At 54.4% G+C, this 23,548-nt stretch overlaps 1 protein-coding gene across 3 annotated transcripts; it reads right to left on the reverse strand.

Moving 5' to 3' along the window:
* Positions 1–208: 208 nt before the first annotated feature.
* CACNA1F (calcium voltage-gated channel subunit alpha1 F) lies at positions 209–23,497 on the reverse strand. 3 transcript variants are annotated; one of them, XM_068533607.1, is made up of 48 exons: positions 23,473–23,497; positions 21,853–22,102; positions 21,373–21,478; positions 21,000–21,139; positions 20,607–20,749; positions 20,353–20,505; positions 19,520–19,716; positions 19,304–19,407; positions 18,538–18,695; positions 18,012–18,104; positions 17,806–17,899; positions 17,609–17,635; positions 17,290–17,450; positions 16,176–16,401; positions 15,008–15,215; positions 14,791–14,911; positions 14,594–14,675; positions 13,578–13,620; positions 13,340–13,391; positions 12,717–12,867; positions 12,401–12,530; positions 11,871–11,930; positions 11,615–11,721; positions 11,446–11,533; positions 10,938–11,045; positions 10,787–10,839; positions 9,657–9,803; positions 8,691–8,892; positions 8,437–8,595; positions 7,504–7,614; positions 7,192–7,275; positions 6,350–6,370; positions 6,012–6,140; positions 5,606–5,671; positions 5,258–5,349; positions 4,672–4,831; positions 4,318–4,445; positions 3,922–4,018; positions 3,633–3,735; positions 3,267–3,368; positions 2,958–3,088; positions 2,591–2,725; positions 2,155–2,324; positions 1,763–1,870; positions 1,525–1,652; positions 1,308–1,420; positions 711–908; positions 209–439 (listed from the first exon to the last, which is right to left on the reverse strand). In XM_068533607.1, exons 1-48 carry the CDS (start codon positions 23,495–23,497, stop codon positions 209–211), a joined length of 5,895 nt encoding a protein of 1,964 aa, XP_068389708.1. The 3 variants fall into 3 exon arrangements, with proteins under 3 accessions (XP_068389708.1, XP_068389707.1, XP_068389710.1); XM_068533606.1 differs by having other exon boundaries at positions 18,505–18,695; XM_068533609.1 differs by having other exon boundaries at positions 18,505–18,695; positions 21,945–21,949; positions 23,423–23,497.
* Positions 23,498–23,548: the final 51 nt, after the last annotated feature.

Here is a 23,548-nt window from a genome sequence, read left to right on the forward strand (position 1 = left end):
AATCAGGCCTGGCTGTCCTGGTTTCTGGAAATACCCGCGTGTGGGCAGTGGCTCAGGGCTGAAACAGGGGATGGATAGATGGGGACCGCTGGGCAGCCCCAGGCCTCCAGTGCAAAGACACCAAAATCCAGGGGTGTGGTCCATGCCGGTCTCCTTCTGAGGAAGGGAGGGCAGGAGGTTTATTGAGCAGTGGGGGAAGGGTGGGAATTCAGAGGGCATGGACGCAGGCCATCTCGTCTCCCAGGTCCTCCTCATCAAAGCGGGAGAGGATGGACTCCTCGTCACTATAAAGTGAGCTAGTCCCCTGTGCCAGCAGGTCACTGGCGGCACTGTCCATCTCGTCCAGTGTCAGGCGACATGCATCTGCAATCTCCCGCTTGGCCAGGGCCACGAAGCGCGGGTCTCGGGCAAACAGGCCCAGGCCCTCAGAGATGAGCACCTGGGGGCACAGATGGGATCAGTGTTGGCAGAGGGCACAGCATGGAGTCGAAGCAGTGTGCACGGAGGGGTTGGTGTGGATGAGTGATGAACCCATGAAGGCACGCAGGGAAGTCAGTGGGGGACAGTGGGGCACACATCTTGCTGAGCAGAAGTCACAGAGCAAAGGGATAGCTACACACACCACACAGAGACTGGGGACCCTCCTTCCCAAGCTCCCACCTTCTCCCCTTCTCTCCCATCCCTCCGGCCCCCTCCCCTTCTGGACTCACAGCCTCCACCAGGCTGTCAGCACTGCCCCTTTTGCCATGGCTGGGGTCTGAGTGGGTTCCAGGCACGTGCAGACAGGTGAACGTGCGCAGTGGACCGCTGGATTTGCCGAGGTATCCGTCCCCTGCTGCACCCTCCTCCACCAGTAACAGTGGGGCGTATAGGAGCCGGCCCCGCTGAGGAGGGGTTGCCCAGGAACCCTGGACCAGAATAAACATCAGGGGCATAGTGATTGATGGGTAGGGTATGAGGATCTAGGAATCACTCCTGTGCCTACCTCTTACCCCCAAACACAACTGGAGTCAAACTGAATGGGTATAAATCAGCCTTGGGTTTATTTCAGAGCATAGAAGGCCTGGGTTTAAATCTCAGCTTTGCCACTTACTAGCTGTGTGATCTTGGGTAAGCCTCTCTGGGCCTCAGTTTCCTCATCTGTACACTGGGGCTAGTAACAGTACCCACCTCACAGGCACAGTGAGGACTGTGTGAATTCACACGTGCCCCCTTCTTCAGAAGAGCCCGATTTGTAGTGTATTTGATAAATTCGGCCTAGGCTGCCCCCCACCCCTCCAGGCCTCAGCCCCCCTCCCCCACCTCACCTGTGTCCTGCTGGGCCCTGAGTTGCGCCCACGATGATAGGTGCCTGGGATGGGTAAATCTTCACAACTGCCCTGGCGCCGCAGACACTGAATGGTGAAGGAAGGCTTCCGGCCTGGGGGTGTGGGGGGCACCAGGGGCAAAGAGGAATGTCAGTGCCTCCCCAGCCCTCTGCCCTTATGGCCCATGGGGCCCCCCAGGACCCATGTCCACTCTCACCTGCAGGCGTTGGGGGCAGCAGACGGCGGCGTGGTGCTTGGTGGCCATCCACATATCTCTGGGGTCTGTGAGGTGGCAAAAGGATGGGGCGTGGGGGAGTCCCTGCCTGCTCATCTAGGTAGGAGAGCCTGTTTGGGAGGGAGGGCTGGGGTGAGCTCAGGCCTGGGCATGCGCGATGGGGTGCCATCCCTCTCGCACGTGGCTCATGGGCTCATCCTACGTGTCATGGCCAGAGTGCTGGCTGGGGACTTCCTCTTGTTCATCCTGCTTCTCTTGCCCTTTGGTTGCCTTGGACTGAGAACTTCCTTCTTCCGGAATGGTGAAAATGAGAACCCCAGAGCTTCTCCTGGGGAAAGTGAGGCAAGTTAGGCAGACCAGATCCCCCCAGTGTGGCCCTGGGCCCCTGGTTCCCTCTCATTTCATGCCCTACCTTCTACAGAAACACTAGACTTTTTTTAACTGGGAAAATTCACATAACATAAAATTAACCTGTCATCATTTTAAAGGAGACATGGGCTTTCTTTTAATAGACGTTTGTCTCACTGGAAACACCCTCTGCCCCCTGAAGTACCCCCATAAAGTGGCTAGTCTCTGCCTTCCCTCACAATCCTCCTGCAGACCTTTGCATACCTGTGGGCGTGGGACCCATCCTGGGGCACACTGGACTGTCTGGAGTTGGGAGCACCCCCATCGTCATCACTGGGCCCAAGGGAAAGTGAATCTGGTGGCTTGTCCCCGGCAGGCAGAGACACAGAAATCACAGAGCTCCGGCGAGATGGGGGCTGGGAGCCCATTGGGGCCTGTGGAAATCACAGGACTGAGCGTTGCATCCAGGTTATAGCTAAGTCACTTGGTCAAATAGTGTGTCTCCAATGAGCTCCCCAGGGGCCAAATCTGGGTCTTGCCCTCCAACAGTGGGTGGTAGGTACCACATAAACATTTGTCTATTGCAGGGGGTCTTCTCTGGGGGGCTTCCTCCCAGACGCAGTATGGAAATCAGTCAGGGGGTTGAAGGAGTATTTTACAATCAAGAGTTCCTGGGGGAGTGAAAGCTTATTGTCCTTACTTTGTACGTTTCCGGGTCCTTCTTGTCTTCCTCCTCCTCTCCCTCCTGCCCCTCTTCCTCCTCCTCCTCATCTGTGTCACAGGTGAGGGCCTGCCGCATCTCAGGACCCAAGTCTTGCAGGCTCCTCAGACCAGCCTGTGGGGGTGGGAAAATAGGGAATCGGGTAGCTCAGGGTCTAAACTTCCCTGTCCCTGAGTAGGAGTGTGGGGTGGGGGAAGGAGCCCCACAGTCACTCCTGACCCTCTGTGGGTCCTGGGGTCTCAGTTTCCTCATCTGTGACATGGGTTCCATGAGATCAAGAAGGCAGTCAGCCTCAACCACAGAGCTCCCACATACCCCCACCCAGCTCAGGCCCTGCTCCCAAGACCTGAAGGGCAGAGGAGGTGCTTGGGGGGGCCTCGGCCCCTAGTAGCCCCTTTTCTTTCCTCCGCCGGAATTTGCGGAAATAGTCCTGGATCAGAAATGTGGCGTAGAATTTGCCCACGGTAACTTCTTCCTCTAGGAGCAAGGGAGAGGAGGCAAGGTCACACAGGAGTCCTCTGCTCCCCAACCCCCACATCAAAGCTTGGACTCTCCCCCTGCACCCCTCCCTCTCCAGCCAGTGATGGTTTGGTGGTGGTGAGCAATCGTTGACATTCAGAGGCAGGCTTAAGGAATTGGGGTGGAGCTAGCTCACCGTCAGCTGGGGGGATGACCTCATCTAGCAGCTTCTGCTTCATCCGCTTCCAGATCTTTTTGATGACAATCCGCAGCTCCTGATTGGCTTGCTCCAGGTTCCCTGCATGGGGAGAGGATGTGGGGCATGAGCCAATAGGACGAGCCTTTCACAGCCACTCCTTCACTGTTGGAGGGCGCGTCACAAACTTCTACCGCAGCCAAACACCGCCCCCGTTGGACAGGTGGGAAAACAGGCCTGGAGAAGGCAAAGTCACCTATTTTGAGGTTAAGAGCTAAGAGTGGGGCCCATCCCTCAATTAGTTTGCTCCTTGCACCTTCCCCAGGGACCCTCCCCCTCCTGCCCCTCCCCCTTCTCCCCACACACCTTCTGTCTTGATCTTCAGGGATGTCCGAACGAGGGCAAAGAGTGTGGCATTGAATGTCACTGTCCCATCTGAGTTGAGAGGCATGTTCATCGCCACAAGTCTCTGTGCACACCAGGGACATGGAACCCATTTTGGGCAAATGCCAGGGATGCAGGCATGTGATGCCCAAGGGCAGAAACCTTTGAGGATGCCACCAAACACCCCCTCCCCACCCAAGACAGGGTCCCTGCCCACCCCTGCTGTGTGGTGACAGTCCTCTCAGAGGCAGTGGTGGGCAGGTGCACAGACCTTGCAGGCCACTCGGTGTGGGCACAGCTTCCCGAATCCCAGGGGTGGCTGGATGCGTCTCAGCAGGGCAACCACATCCAGGTGCTTGATGCGGCCTCTGGGGAAGGTGGGGGTGGAAGAGAGGCACTACTGGGTTGGAGATACCCTGTCTGGTCCTTACTCAAGGCCCTACCAGCTCATCACTCCCTCGCCCCACCAACACCCCATAGCCTGCCAGGGAAGAACTGGAGGGCAGTCAGTGGGGGGAGGGGAAAAGGCAGAGGACAGGGGCAGTGGGAACCTTGGGACATCTACTTCCTGGGTAATGGGAGGCATAGGTCAGAGGTTCCAGAGTTGGAAGACTGTGAGGCAGTGCACTGTCCTCTGGTATCCCAGGTATGGGGTCAGAGGGCATACTTGGCCCCAGGGTCATATTCAGACCAGATCCTCTTGAATTCATCGAGGTGATGGGGGCCCAGGATGGACCAATCTCTGGTTAGATAATCAAAGTTGTCCATGATCACAGCCACAAAGAGATTTATGATCTGTGGGACAGTGAGTAGGAGAGGTTAGGTGAAAGGCAGAGAAGAGTATGGGGGGTTTGGTGGGGGGCGGAGGTAAGCTTCTATGGTCACTGGGTCATGAGTCCCCGGGTTGATCTTGTCTTCAGGCCAGCCCTTTCACCCGCTCTGAAGATCTGGGCTCCCCACCTCATCCCCATCAGGACCAGCCCCCGGGGCAGTAGTGGTGGTTGTGGGGATTGGTCCTTACCAGGAATGCACAGAGCATGAAGAAGCTGATAAAATAGGCTATGGCAAAATTGCTACCACAGCTAAACTCCTCACCAGGGCCAAAGTCAGACTCAGGGTCACACCGGCTCCCAGGAAGGCTGGCAAGCATTATCTCCTGCCATGCCTCACCAGTAGCACACCTGGGGGTCACACAGTGGTGCCATCTTGGTGGGGAGGCTATGAAGTCATGACAAGGGGCACTGTGGGGGCCAGAGGGGTGAGGAGATGACCTATTTCTTACCAGGGGCTACATCTGGTAAAAACAGCGTTTCAATATTTTAAAAGCTGGTGTGGCCATGTTGATGACAATCATGTTTGCATTTTACAGAGGGGGTGCTGAGGCCTATGAAAGGTATATGTCTTGCAGCCAGAAAAAGGATGGCTGAGGCTAGAATATTCTAAAAGATTCTTTAGAACACAGCCAGAAAAGGTCTCAGGCAATATGGAGCCCCATGCTGCCCTGTTACTTCCATAGCTCAGGCAGTCTGGGGCCCAGAGAGGATGTGTGGGCACCCAAAAGCATGCTGGAGATCAAAGCAGTAGGGGAGAGGGTGTGTGTGTGTCACCTGAACAAAAGCAGCACAGCCTGTGGAAAGGTCTGGAAGTTGTTGTTTCGGTTGATTTGTGTGCCATCCTGAAGAGCCACCTTGCCGAAAATCTGTGGGCATACAGGGGCTGTGTCAGAAGGGTGACTCCGTGCCCCTACAGGTTCCCATCCATTTCACAACACCTAATACTCAAAGGATCCTTACAACCCTGACAAGCAGGCACTGCTGATCCCATTTCACAGATGTATGGACTGACTCAGGGTGGTGCAGCTTGTCTGTCTTTCTACCCCCACTTTGGGCTCATTCCCATCTAACCCCCCTCAACAGAGGAGTGCCTGAGGGATGCTCCCCAGGGCTCCCACTTGCCTGCATCCCAATGACTGCGTAAATGAAGAATATCATTGCGATGAGAAGAGCCACATAGGGCAAGGCCTATGGGGGTGGAGAGGAGGATAGATACTCAGGTCCAGGCAGAGAACTGTAAGCCCCAGAATGCACTCAAGCCGGGGCCTGCTGAGAGATGTGGTCCATCCCCAAAGTGCCCATGACTGCCAGGGTCTCCCGAATATGGACACAGTATTAAATACAATAGAGTAAGGTCAGTGAGGCCAAGACATGTTGGGAATGGAGAGCCCACAAGAGAGAGAAAACTGGACATGGTAAGCTGCACATGGGTATGGCATGCTGGAAGGTGTAGTTCTGGGGGCGGTAAAAGGACAAGCTGAGGGTGTGAAGTGGGGATGAGGGGTGAACAAAGGAGTGGGGGAGTTACCTGAAAGGACTTGATGAATGTCCAGAGTAATGTGCGAATCCCTTCACCCTTACTGAGAAGCTTGACCAGCCGCATGACTCGGAAGAGGCGAAAGAAAGTGATCGAAATGCGGGAACTGTCCTCAGAGCTCTGGGGTTGGGCGTGTGGTGGGTATGCTCAGTCCACATTTGCCCCAGCCACCTCCCTGTCTCATGCTTTGGCCCTCCCAGCCTCCAAATCCCTCAGAACCCAGGCCCCAGGGTGGTCAGGGAGCATTTCTAAGGACTTTCGGGAAGAAAGGAAAGGAGGGTAGGTGAAGAGAGAGGCAGAGAGTCCCTGTTGTGAGGTGGGGGGTCTACCTCGCCAAGGTGGCCACCATTCTGCACGGAGATATTACCAAAACAGAGGTGATGGAGGAGATGATGAGATCACAGGGCCAATGAACAAGGAGAGAAATGATGGAGCAGATACGGAGGATAATGGATGGTAGAGTTATTATCCAAGGGATGATAAGGAAGGTTATGTGGTAATGGATCAGGATGGTTGAAGGAAAAGTTGGTAATGAGGGTGAAAGGTAGAGGAGAGGGCACAGGAGATGGTGGAGGAGAGATATTGGAGCCAATGGAGGAAATGATGAAGCCAGTGGTTTCACGGAGATGAGAGAACCGATGGAGGATCCAATGGAGAAGCCAGTGATGGAGATATGGACCCAGCAGCATTGTCAATGGAGGACCATGTAGTACCCAGTGAAAGGGATGATGGAGCCAACCGTGCAGTCAGTGGTGATGACAGAACCATGAAAGACCCAGTGTCAGAGACGATGGTGTCGGTGGAGGAAATGGAGCCAATGAAGGAATCAGAGGAGATGATGAAGTCAAAGCAGGAGTTGGTGGAGATGATGGGGCCAATGGAGGGAGATGTAGAGGCAATGAAGAAAATAATAGAAATAACAGGAGAGTCATTTTAGGAGATGCTGGAGCCAGAGGATAGCTTGCAAATGAATGAGCGGGAGCTGGTAGAAGGGGGCTTTGGCTGAACCCAATAGGGACTCAAGAGATAGAGCTAGAGGGAGGAGCTCTGAGTCTCCAGGAGTGGGGTGGATGTGAGTGGGAACCACCTCCCCATGTGAAAGAAAGCCCTGGGGTTGAGGTGAGGGAAGGTTGGTAGGGGTTGAGTGGGTTAGTGGAGAGCCAGTCCTCACGTTGACTTCAGTGACGGCAATGTCCACTACGCTGCCCACCACAATAAGAGCATCAAACGTGTTCCAGGCATCAGTAAAGTAATGCTGTAGACAGGAGGAAAGCAGTGCCCTGTCTTCTCAGAGCTAGCAAGTTAGGGTATGGGGCTAGTAGTGGTTGGGGGCATTGGGGAGGCAGGGTCTAGGTTGGATCACATGATAAGGCTGCATCTAGATTCCTCTTCCTCCCTAGTCTCATGACTCCCTGGTTGCTGCCCCCCTGAGAGCTATGCAGTGAGTTCCACCCTAAGGAATGGGTCTAGGCCTGGGGGGTACCTTGGGTTTGAAGGCGATGATTTTGAGCACCATCTCAACAGTGAAGAGGCCAGTGAAAACCATGTTGAGGATGTCCATGACATAGTTGAAGGGAGCAGTCTGCTCATAGTGCTGGGGGAGAAAATCATGTGGGGACATAGCCTGAGGCAGAGATTTCCCCCCTACACCCCTACCAAATATTCTCTGTCTTGGACTGAGGTAAGTCTGGGGATGTGGTAGCACTATGGGTTGGCCAAACCTCTCACACTGCCCACCTCCCATTATGGATATTGGAAAGCCCAGCTCTTGATTTCCTAGCTTTCCTTGCAGCTAGTTCTGACTGAGACAGAAACATAAGCTTGCTGCTGCTTGGGCAGCTTCTGTGAAAAATATTTTTGATTTCCAATAAAAGGTCAAATGAGGAGAGTCCCTTGGTGCAACCTTCCTTCCTATTTCCTGCTTTGAATGTGGTTTTGATGCCTGGAACTGTGGCAGCCATCTTGTGACCATGAAGCAACCAGTCATGAGAACGAAAGCCAACTTACTAAGATAGTAGAGCAGAAAGACAGAGCCTGGGTCCCTGATGAGCAATGAGCAAACAGCCTACCTCTGCACTGCTTGCTATGTGAGGTAACTATCATAATTCATTGACTCCAGGATATACATCTTTTCACAGTTTAGAATCTCTGAAATTGGGGTGCATTTCTCAGTCAATGATAACTTACATTTGCCATCTGCCATTTTCCCCACATTCTCACATCTCTGAAATCAGGATACAACTTACGATTATTGGCCTTTGATTTGAAGATATGTGGCACATATCTTTAAAGCTTAAGTCTCTGTCAGTTGGGGGTTTTGTTACTTGTAGCCTAAAGCATTCCTGACAGTTCTCAAGGATTTGTGCAGACAGAATAGGGTCAGGTGTCTGGCGGGATCAGGGTGGGGAGCTCAGACCTGCATGGCTAGAGCAACCGTGTTGAGCAGGATGAGCAGGAACATGAGATACTCGAAGGCAGCAGAGTTCACAGTGGCCCACACCCGATACTGATGCGGGTTCTTGGGGATATAGCGGCGGAGTGGCTGGGCCTTGAGGGCATACTCCACACACTGGCGCTGCATATAGGTGCAAGGCATGAGTGAGCAGTGGGGTCCCGAGGCAAGGAGGTGGCGGGGGGGGGGCGGTTGGTGGATCAGGGGTTGGAGGTCACCTGGTTCTTGTCCAGCTCACAGTCTTGGTACTCCTGCTCGCCCTGGGCACGGAAGGTGATGATGACGAAGCCCACAAAGATGTTCATCATGAAGAATGCAATGATGATGATGTAGACAATGAAGAACACTGAGATCTCCACGTGGTAATTATAGATGGGGCCCTTGTTCTCTGCGTTTGCATCGATGGCCTTGTATAGCAGCCTGGGGAGCCAGTGGAGGCAAGTGAAGGGATATCCCAGACCCCTCAGACCTGTCCCCAGATACCTTAGACACCCCAGAATATCCCCAAATCCCCTGACCTAATTACCTGAGACCTACACACCAGGCCCTCAAAGACTCCCAAAGCCCAGCCCTCCAGAGACCCAGAGATCCCCATCCAACCTTCCTGAGAATCCCCATCCAGGCCCTCCAAGACCCCCAAATCCCTTAGGTTCCCACAGACTCCCAGTTCTCCTCCAGCCATCTGAGGATCCCCATGCAGCTCCCCAGAACTCCCCAACAAGCCCCCAAAGATCTCTAAATCCCCTGTCCCATCAACTTGAATTCTTTGCTCCATCGCCCCCCAACTAGTACTCCCAAAGACTTGTGCAGCTATCTGGAAACCCCTGAATCTCCAGCTCCATCTCCTCCAAGACCTCCACCCAGTCCCCCCAGACCTCTACCTGGTAACCCCCTAAATCCCACGCAGTCCTCTCTAGACTTCCACCTAGTGCCTCAGAGACCTCTCTACCCAATTCTTGGAGGCCCCCCCTCACCCAGGTCCCCAGAGCACCCCCAGCCAACTTCTGGGAGATCCCCACCTAGTCATCTGATACACCCACCAGTCCCCAGAAAACCCTACCCACTCTCCAGAGACCTTCTTCACATCCCAAGATACCCTTCCACCCATCCCCAGGATATCCAAAGCCAATCCCCTAAAGACTCTTGCCCAGTCCCCTGCCCATCCCTGGGGCCCTGCCCCTCACGCAGGCCAGCCTTCGAAGGTGGAGACAGTGAACAGGGCCATCATGGCTGAAAGGACATTGTCAAAGTTGAAATCACTGTTGACCCAGAGCCGCTCCCGGACCAGGGGCCTTGACACATCTCCATCGGGGTAGACCAGGAAGGAGCCCCTGTGGATGTTGCAGACATGCTGGGTGGGTGAGGAGGGGTAGGGAGCTGTGGAATGGGGACTGGTGTCTCCAGCATGGAGGCAGCAGGGCATAGTGGTGGAGCTGGATAGCCTGGGTTCCAATCCTGCCCTTCCATTTACTGGCTGGGTGACCTTGGGCATTTAACCTCTGTGCTTCAGTTTTCCCCATTTATGACATAAGGATAAAGACAGTAGGTATTTCCTGGCTTGTTACAAGGATTAATTTTGTTAATCAATGAGAACAGTGTCTGGCACGTTGTTGGGGCCGTATACGTTAGCTATCATCAGCATTATTATCACCATCATTGCCATCCAGGAAAAAGTAATACGAATAATAGCCAACATTTATCAGCACTAAGTATATGCCAGGCACTGTGCTAGGCTTTACATGTACTAACTTTACATTGTAGTACACTCTCTGTGTAGTAACTCATTTGCTCCTCACAACAACCTTGTGAAATCCACACTCTTTTTATCCCCATTTTTCAGTTGAGGAAAATGGGACTCAGCAAGGTTAAGAAATGTATCCAAGTCTCATGAGATCAATTTGAACCAGGAATGTCTAACTTCAGCGAACTATTACCCTCTGTAGGAGTCTCAAGACGGAAGCTGGGGACTTGGTGGTGGGGGTCGGGTGTTTGGGGATTGTTGGGAGTCTGGAGTGGAACGTAGGTAACTCTGCGGAGTGTGGAGAGGGGTTTTGGGCAGTTATTGGGGGGGGCCTCTTAAGGACTGGTGATGTCTGAGGGCTTTTGCCATTCTTGGGAGAATTCTCGGGATGTATCTTGGGGCCTTGAGGAATTCTAGGGTCTTGGGGACCTTGATAAAATCTGGGGGGGGGGGTTCTCTGCAGTTCTTTGGAGGAAGATCTAGGGGTTTTAGAGGCCTGGGTGAGATCTAGGGGCCTCTTTGGACTTTGGGAGGGTCCTGGGCTCCATGGAGGGCAGGGTTTCAGGCACTCACTTGCATTCTTGGGGGGTGTGTTTGGCCTCATCAGTGCAACTGTAGAATTTCCCCTGCAGAGAGGATATTTGTCAAGCAGATTCACCCTTCATCCCCCACCCCCTCCCTGCCTTGACTCATGCCTGGGCCTCCCTCCAGAGTTTCCTCCCACCTTGAAGAGCTGCACGCCAATGCAGGCGAACATGAATTGCAGGAGCGTGGTCACAATCATGATATTCCCGATGGTCCGGATGGCCACGAACACACACTGCACCACGTGCTGCAGACACCCACAAATATGGCTCATGGACACTGCAGGCCACGGTGGCCACAGGGCAAGGACTCCGGGCATGGATGGAGCTCAGGGACTTGGGTCAGGAACATGTGGTCTTGGGTGAAGGATGTGTGGGTACCAACGGGAAATGTGTTTGCCAGACAGGGGTATGTGGCCACATGTCAGGAACTTGGATCACAGAAATGTGGCCTTTGGTAAGGAATGGATGGTCACTTGTAAGGAACATGGATCAGGCCACATGGCCAGTGGTCAGGGCCATGTGGTTACACATTGCGGCCAGGCTATGTGGTCATGCATCACTGCAAATGGTCAGTCGGATCAGTGATCCTGGCCCCAGGGGTGGGGCAGGGTCTGGGTCCCACGGATTTGGGTGGGATGGGATTACCTTGAGTCCTTTGGCCCTGTTGATGGCTCGGAGGGGCCGTAGTACTCGGAGTACTCGAAGAATCTTCACCACCGAGATGGCACTGGAGCTGAGGAGGGGGCAGTCCTCAGGCCATGGCCCGGGCCTGGCCTTGGCTCTTGGAGGAATGGGGTAGGCAGGTGTCACTCACTGGATGCCAAAGGAGATGAGGGACACGCTGACCACCAGCAGATCCAACAGATTGAACCAGCTACGGCAGAAGGAGCCACGGTGCAGGAAAGCCCCGAACACTGTCATCTGGGGAGTAGGGGGACATCAGGCTAGTTACACCCCAGATCCGGGGATAGAGAGGGGAGTTGGGGATGGAAACAGGAGAGTTGGGCTGCAGGAGTGGATGGGGAGTAGGTTGAGGTAACTGGGGGTATGATGGGGGGTCCATTAGTCACCTTTAGTAGAATCTCCACAGTGAAAATGGAGGTGAAGGCATAATCGAAGTACCCCAGAATCTGGGGGGCAAGAAAGAGGGGGAGCCACCAAGTCATGGCTGAGGGGGATCCTAGCTGTGTGTATCTCTCAGTAAGTTTTGCTGTCCCTCCCTCCCTCTCTCCTCCCCTCCCCCTCTCTCTCTCTCCCATCGTCATCATCATCAAGGACTTTTCTACGAGGCAAAAGCCTTGGCCACCAGAAAGACAAGGGTTCAGATTTGGGCTCCTCTGCCTCTACTCAGCTACATGGGCGCCCTTGGTCTCCTCAACCTCTGAGCACAGCTTCCTCCTCTGCCAAACACTGATCACCTCCCCGGTGCTTCCCCAAGTGTGTTGCACACATAATAAAGGCTGGCACTGCTGCAGCTGCCATTATTGCTCCTCTCTCTCTGCCCAACTAGGGGTCTTCTCCCTGCCTCCACCCTGGCCCCAGCTTGTGCCCAGTAGAACACCCTTGGGAGTGTCCCCTGAGCCCCCAGCCCAAGGCTCACGTGGTTGCGGAAGGAGTGGGCTCGGATGGGGTCCTCAGCTGCCAGGGACACACTGCTGAGGATGATGAACACCAGGATAAGATTGGTGAAGACGTGATGGTGGATGAGGGTGTGGCAGGCCTTCCTCAGCCTGGGGAGTGGGGAATGGTCCATGGTCAGAACACAGGACCGCAGAGTTGATTGGGGGAGCCCGAGAGATACAGCATGGGCCCTGTTGCATAAGGCCGTGCACCCCACCCGAGCCTTGGCTGCTCCCTGGTCCTCCCCCTGCCCCAGCCCCTCAAGCCCCAACGCCCTGCACATTCGCAGCACTCACGGGTTGGTTTGGCTGAGGCAGAAGAAGGCTCTGCCCTCAGGGATGGGTACCACCTTCTCCTTGGGTACAACTTCCTGCAGGAGTTCCACATGCCCTGCACCCCCTTCCTCCTCCTCCTCTTCCTCCTCCTCCTCCTCCTCTTCCTCCATGCCTGGCAGCAGAAGAAGATCAAAGGAGAGAGAATTAATTGAGAAAATGTATGTAAAGCACCTAGAACAGTGCTTGTCATGTCGTAAATTCTCATCTCCCTGCCAGAATGTCAGCTCCTCCGAGAAGGGATTTCAGACTGTTTTGTTCACTGTTGTGTCCTCAGCACTTAGAACAGTGCATGGGACACAGGAGGGGCTCAGTAAATGTGTGCTGAACGCACATTGCCATCTTCAGCCATATACATACTATTTTATAATAAAGGCCCTGAGAAGTTCTGCAGTAAAACAAAATGTCTGTTTCTCTTCTTTAATCTCAGCGTCTCAAATGTTCCTGGCCACACACCAAGCCCATTATTTTAAAGATGATGTTGGAGAAGGCTGCTCTCCAGAGAGGAGGGTCTCAGGGGTCACGAGCTCTGCCTGGGTGCTGTCCCCAAGGTCCCATACCTCTTCCACCCGGCCTTGCCCACTTGCCTGCTCCTTCATTTTTTGCACCTTCCTCTTCCTCATTCTCCCCACCAGGCACCTGGGGACAGGAAGATGGGGGTCATCGATGATGGGGTAGACACCAGGGGATGGACACAGGGGAGGCTTGGGAGGGACACAGTAAAGAAGGAATGAATAGGCAGAGGATGCGGGATAAAGACACACACGCATAGACAGATAGTGGTGGTAGTGGGAGGTGTAGACAGAGCCCAGGCCTCTAACTCACCAGTGCTCCATTCTCCTGTGGAGTTTCCTCAGTGTTCTTCTCCCTGTGCGAGGAAATTGGGGAGGAGGCGACTGTTAAGGATCGAAGCAGATAGGCAAGGCCAAGGGAGGGGGTCACTGCAGTCAGAACAGACCTTTCTCAGGTCCCATACAACCTCCCTGCTTCCTCCCTCATCCCCTTAGTCTATTCTCACAGCAGCAGGAGGGATGCTGTTAAATTCTGTCTGATACATTCCTCCTCTGCTCACACCCCTCCCATGGCTCCCCACCACTCAGAGCAAAACCCAAAGTTCTCACCATGGCCCAGAATGCCCTTCATCTGGCTTTTCTATTCCCCCCACTTGAGCTCACCTCCTACCACTCTCCTTGTTCCCAGACCAGGTATCGAACTCGGGGCCCCGGGTGAAAGCAGTGAAAGAGCCGAGTCCTAACCACTGGACTGCCAGGGAATTCCCTCCATGGTGTTTTTTGAATGTGCTAAGAATATTATCACCTCAAGACCTTTGCACTTGCTGTCCCCTTGCCTTGAACACTCTTTCCCCAGATATTTGCATGGCTCACTCCCCCACTTCATTCAGGCCTCTCTTTAACTGTCACCTTCTCATAGAGGCCTTCCTTGATTACCCTAACCAAAATAGCAATCTTCATTTCTCTCTATTCTCTTATTCTGCTTTCCTTTTCTTCATTACATATTATTAACATATATTTAATTAAATTGTATTGTTATATATTCATTTGTTTGTTTTGCTTGCCTTCCCCAACTAGAATGTCAGCTCCATGAAAGCAAGGACTCTGTCTTCTTTAACCCCTGCTGTCTCTTTAGCATCTAGAACAGGGCCTGGCAAAAAGTAGGTGCTCAATAAATGCATGTTCAGTGAATGAGGACTGGAAGGTTGGATCTGCAGATGGGGATTGCCAGGGTGACCAAGGCATCTCTGGTGGTGTGGGATGTGTGTGGGAGGGTCCCAGTCAGGGCTCCCAGGGAGAGACTGTCTTGGAGGCAGAGCCAGACCTCACCTGCCCTTGCCCTTGTCAGTGCCTGCATCTCCACTGGCCAGGTTGTCCACAGCAATGGCAAGAAACACGTTCAACAGGATGTCTGGGGTGAGCTCAGGCTACAAGGATGGAGAAGCAGCCTGCCTATGGAGTGCCCATGTCCCCATTATCCTCCCCCAACCCTGCCACGATCCAGCCTCCCAAGGCTCTGAGGATACAGTTGCCGCAGATGAAGAGGATGATGAAGTACACGCATACCAGCATCCCTGGGAAGAAGGGGCCGCCATAGGCCATGATACCATCATACATGACCACATTCCAGTCCTCACCTGTCAGGATCTGGGGGTGGGAGGTCACCGTGAAGCTCTTGGGACCCTCTCCCCAACCTTGGGTCCCCCCGCTTCGCCCACCCATCCCATGATCTCCAGGTCCCACCTGAAAGACAGTGAGGAGGGCCTGGGGGAAGGTGTCAAAGGTGCTTCGCTTGGTGTGTGTCTGGTCAAAGTTGAACTTGCCCCCAAACAGCTGCATGCCAAGCAGGGAGAAGATGATGATAAAGAGGAAGAGGAGAAGCAGCAAGGATGCAATGGATTTCATTGAATTGAGCAGGGACGCCACTAAATTGCTCAGAGATGCCCAGTGCCTGCAGCAGAGATGGAGGGGGAAGGGTTGACACATCCAGTGGTGAGTCAGGAGCCGGGGCAGGGCTCCAGCTTGGGATGCACTGGGGCGGACTGGGTTAAGATGAGCTTTTGTGTCATTGTTGGAAGTGATTTTGGAGTTGGGGTGAGGTGAGAATAAGAAGTAAGGGGAAGGTTGTATTCAGGGTTGGGGTTGGCATTAGGGGAGATGAGGTTAGTATGGAGGGTATATGGAAGTTGGTGAAGCTAAAATTGGGTTTCAGGTTAGTCCTGGGGTTAGGGATTGTAGCTGGGGATGGGGTTGGGGAATATTTGGAGTTGTAGATGACTGAGTCGGGGATAAGTCCGTGGCTGAGGGTTGGGATAGAGGAGAGGATGGATGGGGATGATATTGGGGCTGGGACTGGGGATGGGTTTGCATTTGGAGATAGGCTGATGGTTATGAATTTGGGCTGTGGGGGTTGTGGCTAGTGATGGGGATGAGGCTGGGAGCTAGGAATGAGGCTGGAGGTGGGCTTGGGCTTGGGTTATGGGGCTGTAAATGAGCTTGTGGATGATGAGTGGTTGGTGGTTGGGGTTAGAGATGGTGTTATGGTTGGGGGTGGGGGACGGGGTTTGGGTTGGGGATGAGTATGGAGTTGAGTTTGGAGATGGGGTTGGGAATAATGTTCTAGCTGAAGTTGAGGCTGAGGAAGGGGATGGAAATGGAGTAGACACCCTCCCCAGCGGACTTTAATCTCCAGGAAGGCAGGAACTTGTGTCTGCTTTGATTCCTGGTGTTTCCCTAGGGCCTGGAAGGGCGCCTTGTATGCTGTAGGCACTCAATGGATATTTGATAAATGAATGGTGATGCGGATATAGTCATCATTGGAGCTGGGGTGGTGGCTGTTGGGGCTGTGTTTGGGGCCCCCCTCCTCTCCCCCGACACACACACACACACACACACACACACACACACACACCTGGTGACCTTAAAGATCCTGAGGAGGCGCACACAGCGGAGCACCGAGATGCCCAGGGGCTGCATGGCGCCCACCTCCACCAGGGTGGTCTCCAGGATGCCCCCACAGACCACGAAGCAGTCAAAGCGGTTGAAGAAGGAGGAGACGTAGACAGAGGGCCCCAGACCATATAACTTGAGAAGCATCTCCACCGTGAACAGACAGAGCAACACTTTGTTGGCATACTCTGTGGGGAGAGGGGCAGGGGTGACTGGGCTAGTCAGTTTTTGTGGTGACATGTGGGGAGGTAGGGGCCATGGGGCGATCTGGGGTAGTTGGTATCCGTCCAGGCACAGGCCGGTGGCGTGGTTAGGACTAGGGATCGGGTGATTTTGTAGGTCACAGTGGGCAAGGTTCTGAGGGGCTTGGAGCTGGGGCGAGGGGCAGAGCTGGGGTGTGGGCCTCGGTCAGCCTCTATGAATACAGAAAAACTCCAGTTCAAGGGTAGAGTTAGAATCTGGGGTTTAGTTGGGACTGGGGCTGGTTTGAGGGTTGGGATTAGAAGTGTACTCAGTATTCAGGTTGGGGGCTGAGATTAAGATGAATAATAGTAAGAGCTAACACTTGTAAAGTGTTAGCTTTATGTGGGCCAGGCAATGTTCTAAGCATTTTTCACTTTAACTCATTTAATCCTCCCCACCACCCCCTGAAGTGGATACTACTACTATTCCCATTTTGTAGATGGGGAAATTGAGGCACAGAGGGCTTAACTTGTCCAGACAGTGCGGTGTTAAGAGCCTGGACTTTGGAGCCAGGCTGCCTGGGTTTGCCACTCACTAGCTGAGTCCTGGGATTAGTCACTTATTGCACCTTAGTACTTAATTCACCTAAAGTTGCAGTGAAGAGAAATTGAGCGAGTACAGGTAAAGTGCTGAGAACAGAGCTTGACACACACAGCAAGTGCTATACAAGTGTAAGCTACAAGGTAGGATGGAACAGGCTAAAGTTTCTGCATTTACTTGGGTAGGAGGGCAGTATCTGGGGGTGTGGGGCACCCGAGAGATCCTGGATTGGAGCTTCTGGGGTGGAAGGAATTGGGGGCTGGGGGAGAGGGCTGGCAGGCTGGGGGGTGCACCCTGGATCTGGGTGAGCCAGATGGGCTGCCCGTAGTGCTCCGAGGCGATGGTCAGCGTGTTGAGGAAGACGAGCAGCAGCACGGCCCAGTAGCAGGCGTTGGACTTCACAGCCCGCCGGCAGCGCGCCCGAAGGCCCCGGTTGGCTCGGCGGAGGCAGCGGCTGTGGGGATCGGGAACCCACCGGCTGAGATCACCTACCTAAGCCTGCCCTGGGGGGCTCAGGTGGGGGAGCCCGGCAGTCATGGGGGGCTTGGAGGGCTTGGAGGTGGGGCTCACAAAGTCATGGGGTCCAGCTGTCACACAACTTTTGCAACTCACCAGACACTGGTTTTCATGATCTTGTTTCTGGAAAAGAGGGGGATGGGAGGTAGGCATCGTCAGGGGCTGAGCGGCAGTCAGCGGCGAGGGCTGGAGGTCAGGGGCTGAGGTCAAGGTTGGAAGCTAAAGTAAGGATTGGGGTCAGGGTCTGTTCTGGGTTCTGGCTGGGTCAGGGGTCAAGGGCTGGGGGCCCTCACAGGCAGCGTGTACAGCTGGCCAGAGCCCCCTCTTCCTCTTCCTCATCGCCTGGGGTCTCTGCCATCGAACCGGTGTCACTGGCTGGGAGGCTGGCTGTGGGCAGGGTGGAAGAAGCGGTCGGCACATGAAGATCCCAGGGCTCTGCCTTTGGCTTTCTCCTCTGCCTACCCATCCCTCCCCCTTGTCAACCTTGCTGGACCCCCACCGTGGCTGCTGGTGGAGTGCGTGGAGTGGGTGGAGTGACTGAACCAGTGCAGACGTCCTCGTCTCCTATTGGTCAGCTCTGCCAGTTGTGGCCCTGTAGGGACATGGAGGACAGTGGTGGATCACGGCCTGGGGCGGGGTTAGGGCCCCGCGTGTGTGTGTGTGTGTGTGTGTGTGTGTGTGTGTGTGTGTGTGTGTTCTGGGTGCAGTCTGGGAAGGGTATCTGAGTCCGGGTTCTGTGTCCTAACCGGAGGCTGGGCCTAGAGGTTTTTTTTGTTTTTTTTGGCCACGCAGCATGGCATGTGGGATCTTAGTTCCCCGACCAGGGATCGAACCCGTGCTCCCTGCAGTGGAAGCGCGGAGTCTTAACCACTGGACCTCCAGGGAAGACCCAGGGGCCTAGAGTTGCTGCGGGCTGGGGCTGGATCTCAGGAGGGCAGCCCACATCTGAGGCATGCGTGGAGCAGGGAGTGGGCCAGGTTGGGATTGCCTACGGTGGCTGGCCTGGCCCTCTTGAGCCACAGAACCAAAGTTGCCATCAGCTGAGGGGTCCTCCATGTCCAGCTCCTCCGCCTGTGTGATCCAGTCCAGGTAGCCCCGCAGGTCCTCCTCCAGCTGCTGCTTCTCTCGAAGCTTCTGGAAGTCCCCTCGCGCTTTTGCCTTCTCCCTCTCCTTAGAGAACTCTCTGAGGGAGGAGAATAGAGGGTTAGGTGGGGGAACAACCCTGGCCCCCTTGCCATCACCTCCCAGCCACACTGACCTCCTTGCTGTTCTTTGAATATGCTAAGCACGTTTTAGCTTTGGAGCCTTTGCACTGGCTGTTCCCTTTGCTTGGAACACTCTTTCCTCAGATACCCACATGGCTCAATCTCTTTCACACTTTTACTCAGATAACGCCATCTCAAGGAGGCCTGTCCTGATTGTCCTTATTTGTAACTACAAGATCTCAGCATTCCTATCTTAACTCTTCCTTTCTTTCCATAGCACATATTCCATATAAGACACTACACATATGTGTGTGTATGTATGTACACACACACATTTATTGTGTATGTTGCTATTGTCTGTCTCTCCCCACCAGAATGTAATATCCAGGAAGGCAGAGATTTTTGTCTCTTGTTCCATTCCTAAAACAGTGCCTCACACACAGGAGATGCTCAATGTTGATTGAATGAATGAAGGGGTATTTTAAATGGGTTTTGAAGGATGCCTAGCAGTTTGCCAGGAACAAAGTAAAGGGACAGGGGCTGAGGGGCAGGAAGGAAGGCCCGGGTAGGTGTCTAGGTTCCTCACCCACTCAGGACACCAAGTACAAGGTTGAGGACGAAGAAGGATCCAAAGATGACAAGACTCACGAAATACACCCAGGGCAGCTCATACCCCATGGCATCCTGCATCTAGGGAGAGAGAGGGGGCATGCATCCCTCAGGGTGTGCGGACACTCCCGCCTGAGCTCGGTGAGGAGAGGCAGGTGCAGCTTCTGCACTGTGTGCCCGCCGTCCACCTCACCCAGTAGAGCACGTCAGTCCAGCCTTCCATGGTGATGCACTGGAAGACTGTCAGCATGGCAAAGAAGAAATTGTCGAAGTTGGTGATGCCTCCGTTGGGACCTGCCCAGCGTCCGCGGCACTCGGTCTGGTTCAGCGTACAAGCACGCCCCGATCCCGATGACGCACAGGGCGATGGGTCCTCCTCCGCCTCTACGTCTGTGGGAAGACTGGAGCTCTGGAACCCGAAGCACGCCCACCCACAGTCGTTGCCACCTTGGAGGCCCGCCTACCTGGGAAGCTCGCCTCAGGGTTCTAGATTTTTCTAAATCAAAGACGACCCTTAGCCTCTGACTGTGCTGGGTCAGGATTCTGAACCCCTGGGAAGCTGTGAAGCCCAACCACAGGGATCTGAGGAGTGGGACTGTAAACCTTGGGGCAGAATCTTGTGAATAACAGTGAGGCGTGAGCCTAGGAGCAGTCTTGTGAATTTGGGAGGGTCTCTTGAAAGAAGGGTGGGGCCAAGACTTGGGTTTGGGTGTGGATGAAAAAGACCTGACTATTTGGGACCAGTTCTGGAGAATGGAGTCTTCAGTGTGGGATAGGGCCTTAACCTGTGAGTGGAAACTTGTGATAGGGCGGAGCAATTAGCTAGGGGGGTGGTTGTAGTCTGGAATTGAGGGCGGAGCCTTGAATATGGGGGGGGCGGGGTAAGACTTGTTTATCTGGGGGCGGAGCCTGAACTTGGGGGCGGAGTGTTGTGAATTTGAGTGTGTCCCCTTGAGAACAGGGTGGGGCTTAGGAGCCAATGGAAGGGGCGTATCCTGTCCCGGGGGCTGGGGTGGGCTTGCTGACCAGATCCCAGGAAGTAGCACGTTTTGTGCATGCGTCCGAGGAACAGCTCGAGCCCGATGATGGCGTAAATGATGATGACAAAGAGCACGAGAAGTGCAATATGCAGCAGCGGCACCAGCGCCTTCATGATGGAATTGAGCACTATGTGCAGGCCTGTGGGGAGCGAGGGGTGGGCAACGTAGGGGCGGGGTCAGCTCAGCGCCCCTCCCGCTCTCCCCTCCACTACCTCCAAGCCCGGGGGACGAGCCACTCACTCGGGACCCCGGACACCAGCCTCAGTGGCCTCAGCACCCGAAACGCCCGCAACGCCTTCACATCGAAGCCCCCCGGCTTCCCTCCGGTATGCGGGGCATCCCCCGGGCCTCCGGGCCCCTGCTCCAGCAGCACGCTGAACAGCCTGATGGGGGAGCACAGGACAAGGAGGCGGGGGTCAGGGGTTGGGACCCCCCCTTCCCCCCTCCCTTCTCCTCGGAAAAGTACAAGTCCCTCTAACTGGAAATGCAAATAGGTTTAAAATATGTTAATATTCCTGATTCTGGCTGCCGAATGGAGGCAGTCTGAAGCAGTCGCTTCCCCGAGCCCCGAATTTAGCGGGCCTGAGGTGGGAAGTTGAGCTAGGGTTGGGGGTATCCCTTGCAGAGGCGCACCCGACCACGACGATGATGAAGTCGAGCAGGTTCCAGCCATTGCGGATGTAGGCGCTGGGGTGGAGCACCAGCCCGTAGGCCACGATCTTGAGCACGGTCTCCACAGTGAAAATCACCAAGAATACGTACTCCACCTGCTCCTGGGGGCGGAGCCGGGGGTGGGGGGCGGGAGATCGGGAAGTTATTTGGGAGTGGGGTTTGTTTGACAGGGGGTAGGGGAAGAGGAGCTTAGCGGGGACCGAAGGGGGGGGGGGGCTGGGCAGGAGAGGGTCATCTGGGTCAGAGAGGGGCGGGGCCTGGCTGGAAGGCTTGAGGTGTGGCTCTACTGGGGCTGTATCTAGCTGGAGGCGGGGCGGGGCGGGGCTAGCCTCACCAGGTTGTGGTTGGCAGTGTTGGAGTCATCCTCTGGGAAGGGGATGTAGACTCCAAGGGCCACGCAGTTGGCAAAGATGGTCAGCAGGATGAGGATGTCGAAGGGCCTCAGGTGAACACAGTTAAGGACCCAGGCAGAGTGGTCTCAGAGCCCCACGTTCCCTTGGGGCCCTCTCCACCCAATGCTGACCCTTGACCCTAAGGTGACCAGCTCTGACATTCCCAGCCCCTGCCCTGACCAAAGCCTTGACTCTGACCCCCCTGGAAACCTTAGCCATCCTCAACTCTTGCTGAGATTTAGTCTTTGACTCTTGACCCCCCTGGTGACCTTCACCTTTCTCAACTCCCCCTTGAATCCAGTTCTTAATCCTTGATCCCTGCTGACCTCAGCCCTCTTCCATTCCAGCCCTGGCTTAATCCTTGACTCTTGGTACCCTGGTGACCTTCACCCCTGAGCCCTGCCCCTGGCCTTCCAGGATGCTTCCATTCCACAATGCTGATGCAGGACCGCCGCAGGGGGTTTGCCAGGGTGAGGCAGAAGAGTGCCCGGGGTGAGCGCTGGGCACTGGCCACTGCCACTGTCTTGTGCTTACTGTGCTGAGTCCTTCGCTTAGGGGTCCCCAGGCTGGATGCCCCGCCGATTTCACCACCTGATGCTGGGGGCCCAGGGCACAGCCCCCATTCGGGCCCAGGGCCTGTCCCATTGGCTGGACTGGGCTCTGGGGTGGTGTCTGTGTGGAGAAACCGAGTTGGGGGGGGAACAGGGTATTGGGGCAGTCATGGCTGCCTCCTACATGATCCTATCCCTCTGTCTGAGGGAAGGAGAGAAGAGCATGTAAAATTAGGGAAAGTTGAGGGTACCTGAGTTAAAGATTGGGGGATAAGAGTTGGGATTGGAGTTGATTGACGATAGAGTGAGAGTTTATAGGGGAGTGAAGGTGAGATTATGTTTCTAATTGAAGTAGGGTTTGGTGTTAGATTTGGGGGGGTAGAGCTTAAATTAGCATGGGGTAGGATTAGGTTTATAGCTGGAAGCAAATTTAGGATTAAATTTGAGTGGTAGATTTTGGGTTGGGTTTAAATACCGGTGGGAGTAAAGTGTTCTTGAGATATGATTTAGGGTTAGGACTGGATATTTGAATGAGCTGGAATTTGAATTAGGATCAAGGTTAGGTTTTAACGAGTTTGGGTGGGATCTGAGTTTTGCACTGGGGTTTTCAGCTAAAGCCATTCCCAAGTCCCTTGGCCTTGTTTCAGCCTCCAAGGGGCAGTGGGTTGGCCTGGTTAAGATACCCAGCTTTGGAGGAAACAAGCTATCTGAGTTTAAATCCTGACTCTACCACTTGGTAGCTGTGTGTGGCCTTGAGCAAATTATGTAACCTCTCTGAGCCTCAATTTCCTTATCTGTATAATGAGATGACAGTAAGAGTACCTACAATATAGGGTTGCTGTGAGGATTAAATGAGTTCAGCATTCAGAAGAATGTCTGGCACATAGTATTATTCCCATTTTGCAGGTGGAGAAATTGATGCAAAAAGAGAGGTTAAGTGATTTGATGAAGTAGCTGAATTGGGAGCCAAATCCAGGCAGTCTCTGACTCTAAGCCTTCACAACTTACTACCACCATCAAGTGTGTATTCTCTCTCTCTCTCTCTGGTCCTTAAAAATGGGTCTGCACTCTTTCTGGAAAGTCAGAGACCCACTCACTAACAGTGCTTATATCTAGGGGTTGGGGTTGAGTTTCGGTAACTTTAGAGCTTATGGTAAGGTCTGTATCCACGTTGGGGTTTGGACTCTAAAGGGGGTTTGCCCTCTGGTTGGTAAAGCTTGTGTTAGGATTAAGCTTGGGGCTGGCACTGGAGTTGAAGTTGGGGTGGGCGCTAGGATAGAGAGCAGGGCCAGGATTGGGGTTGGGTTTCAGTTGGGATCTAAGGCTGTGTTTGGGGCTGGCTGGGATGGGAACAGGGTGATGTGATTCTGGTCTCCTAAAGGCTCTCCAGGGGTGGGGTCCTGGTGGGCAGTGGGTGGGTCAGAGGGGCTGAGGATGGAGCAGAGCCCAGGCTTGCTCCAAGGGTCTGCAGGGGTGGAAGCCTGTTCTCACCTTTCCCGCCTTCAGATGCCGCCATCCTCCTTTCGAGGTTGAAGAGCCATCTGCACACAGCCCCCCTCTCTTCCCC

Source organism: Eschrichtius robustus, chromosome X (genome assembly GCF_028021215.1).
Source record: "Eschrichtius robustus isolate mEscRob2 chromosome X, mEscRob2.pri, whole genome shotgun sequence".
NCBI classification, from domain to species: Eukaryota; Metazoa; Chordata; class Mammalia; order Artiodactyla; family Eschrichtiidae; genus Eschrichtius; species Eschrichtius robustus.

Bases quoted from the DNA above. Each gene is read 5' to 3' on its own strand.
- CACNA1F (XM_068533606.1), bottom strand. From the start codon at position 23,497: ATGGCGGCATCTGAAGGCGGGAAAG. The intron at 11,931-12,400 runs GTGAGCCTTGGG...CTTGCCCCCCAG, and splicing joins CCCACTCCTTCCGCAACCAC to ATTCTGGGGTACTTCGATTA. The intron at 2,726-2,957 runs GTCTTGGGAGCA...CCACCCCCACAG, and splicing joins GCACCTCCTCTGCCCTTCAG to GCTGGTCTGAGGAGCCTGCA.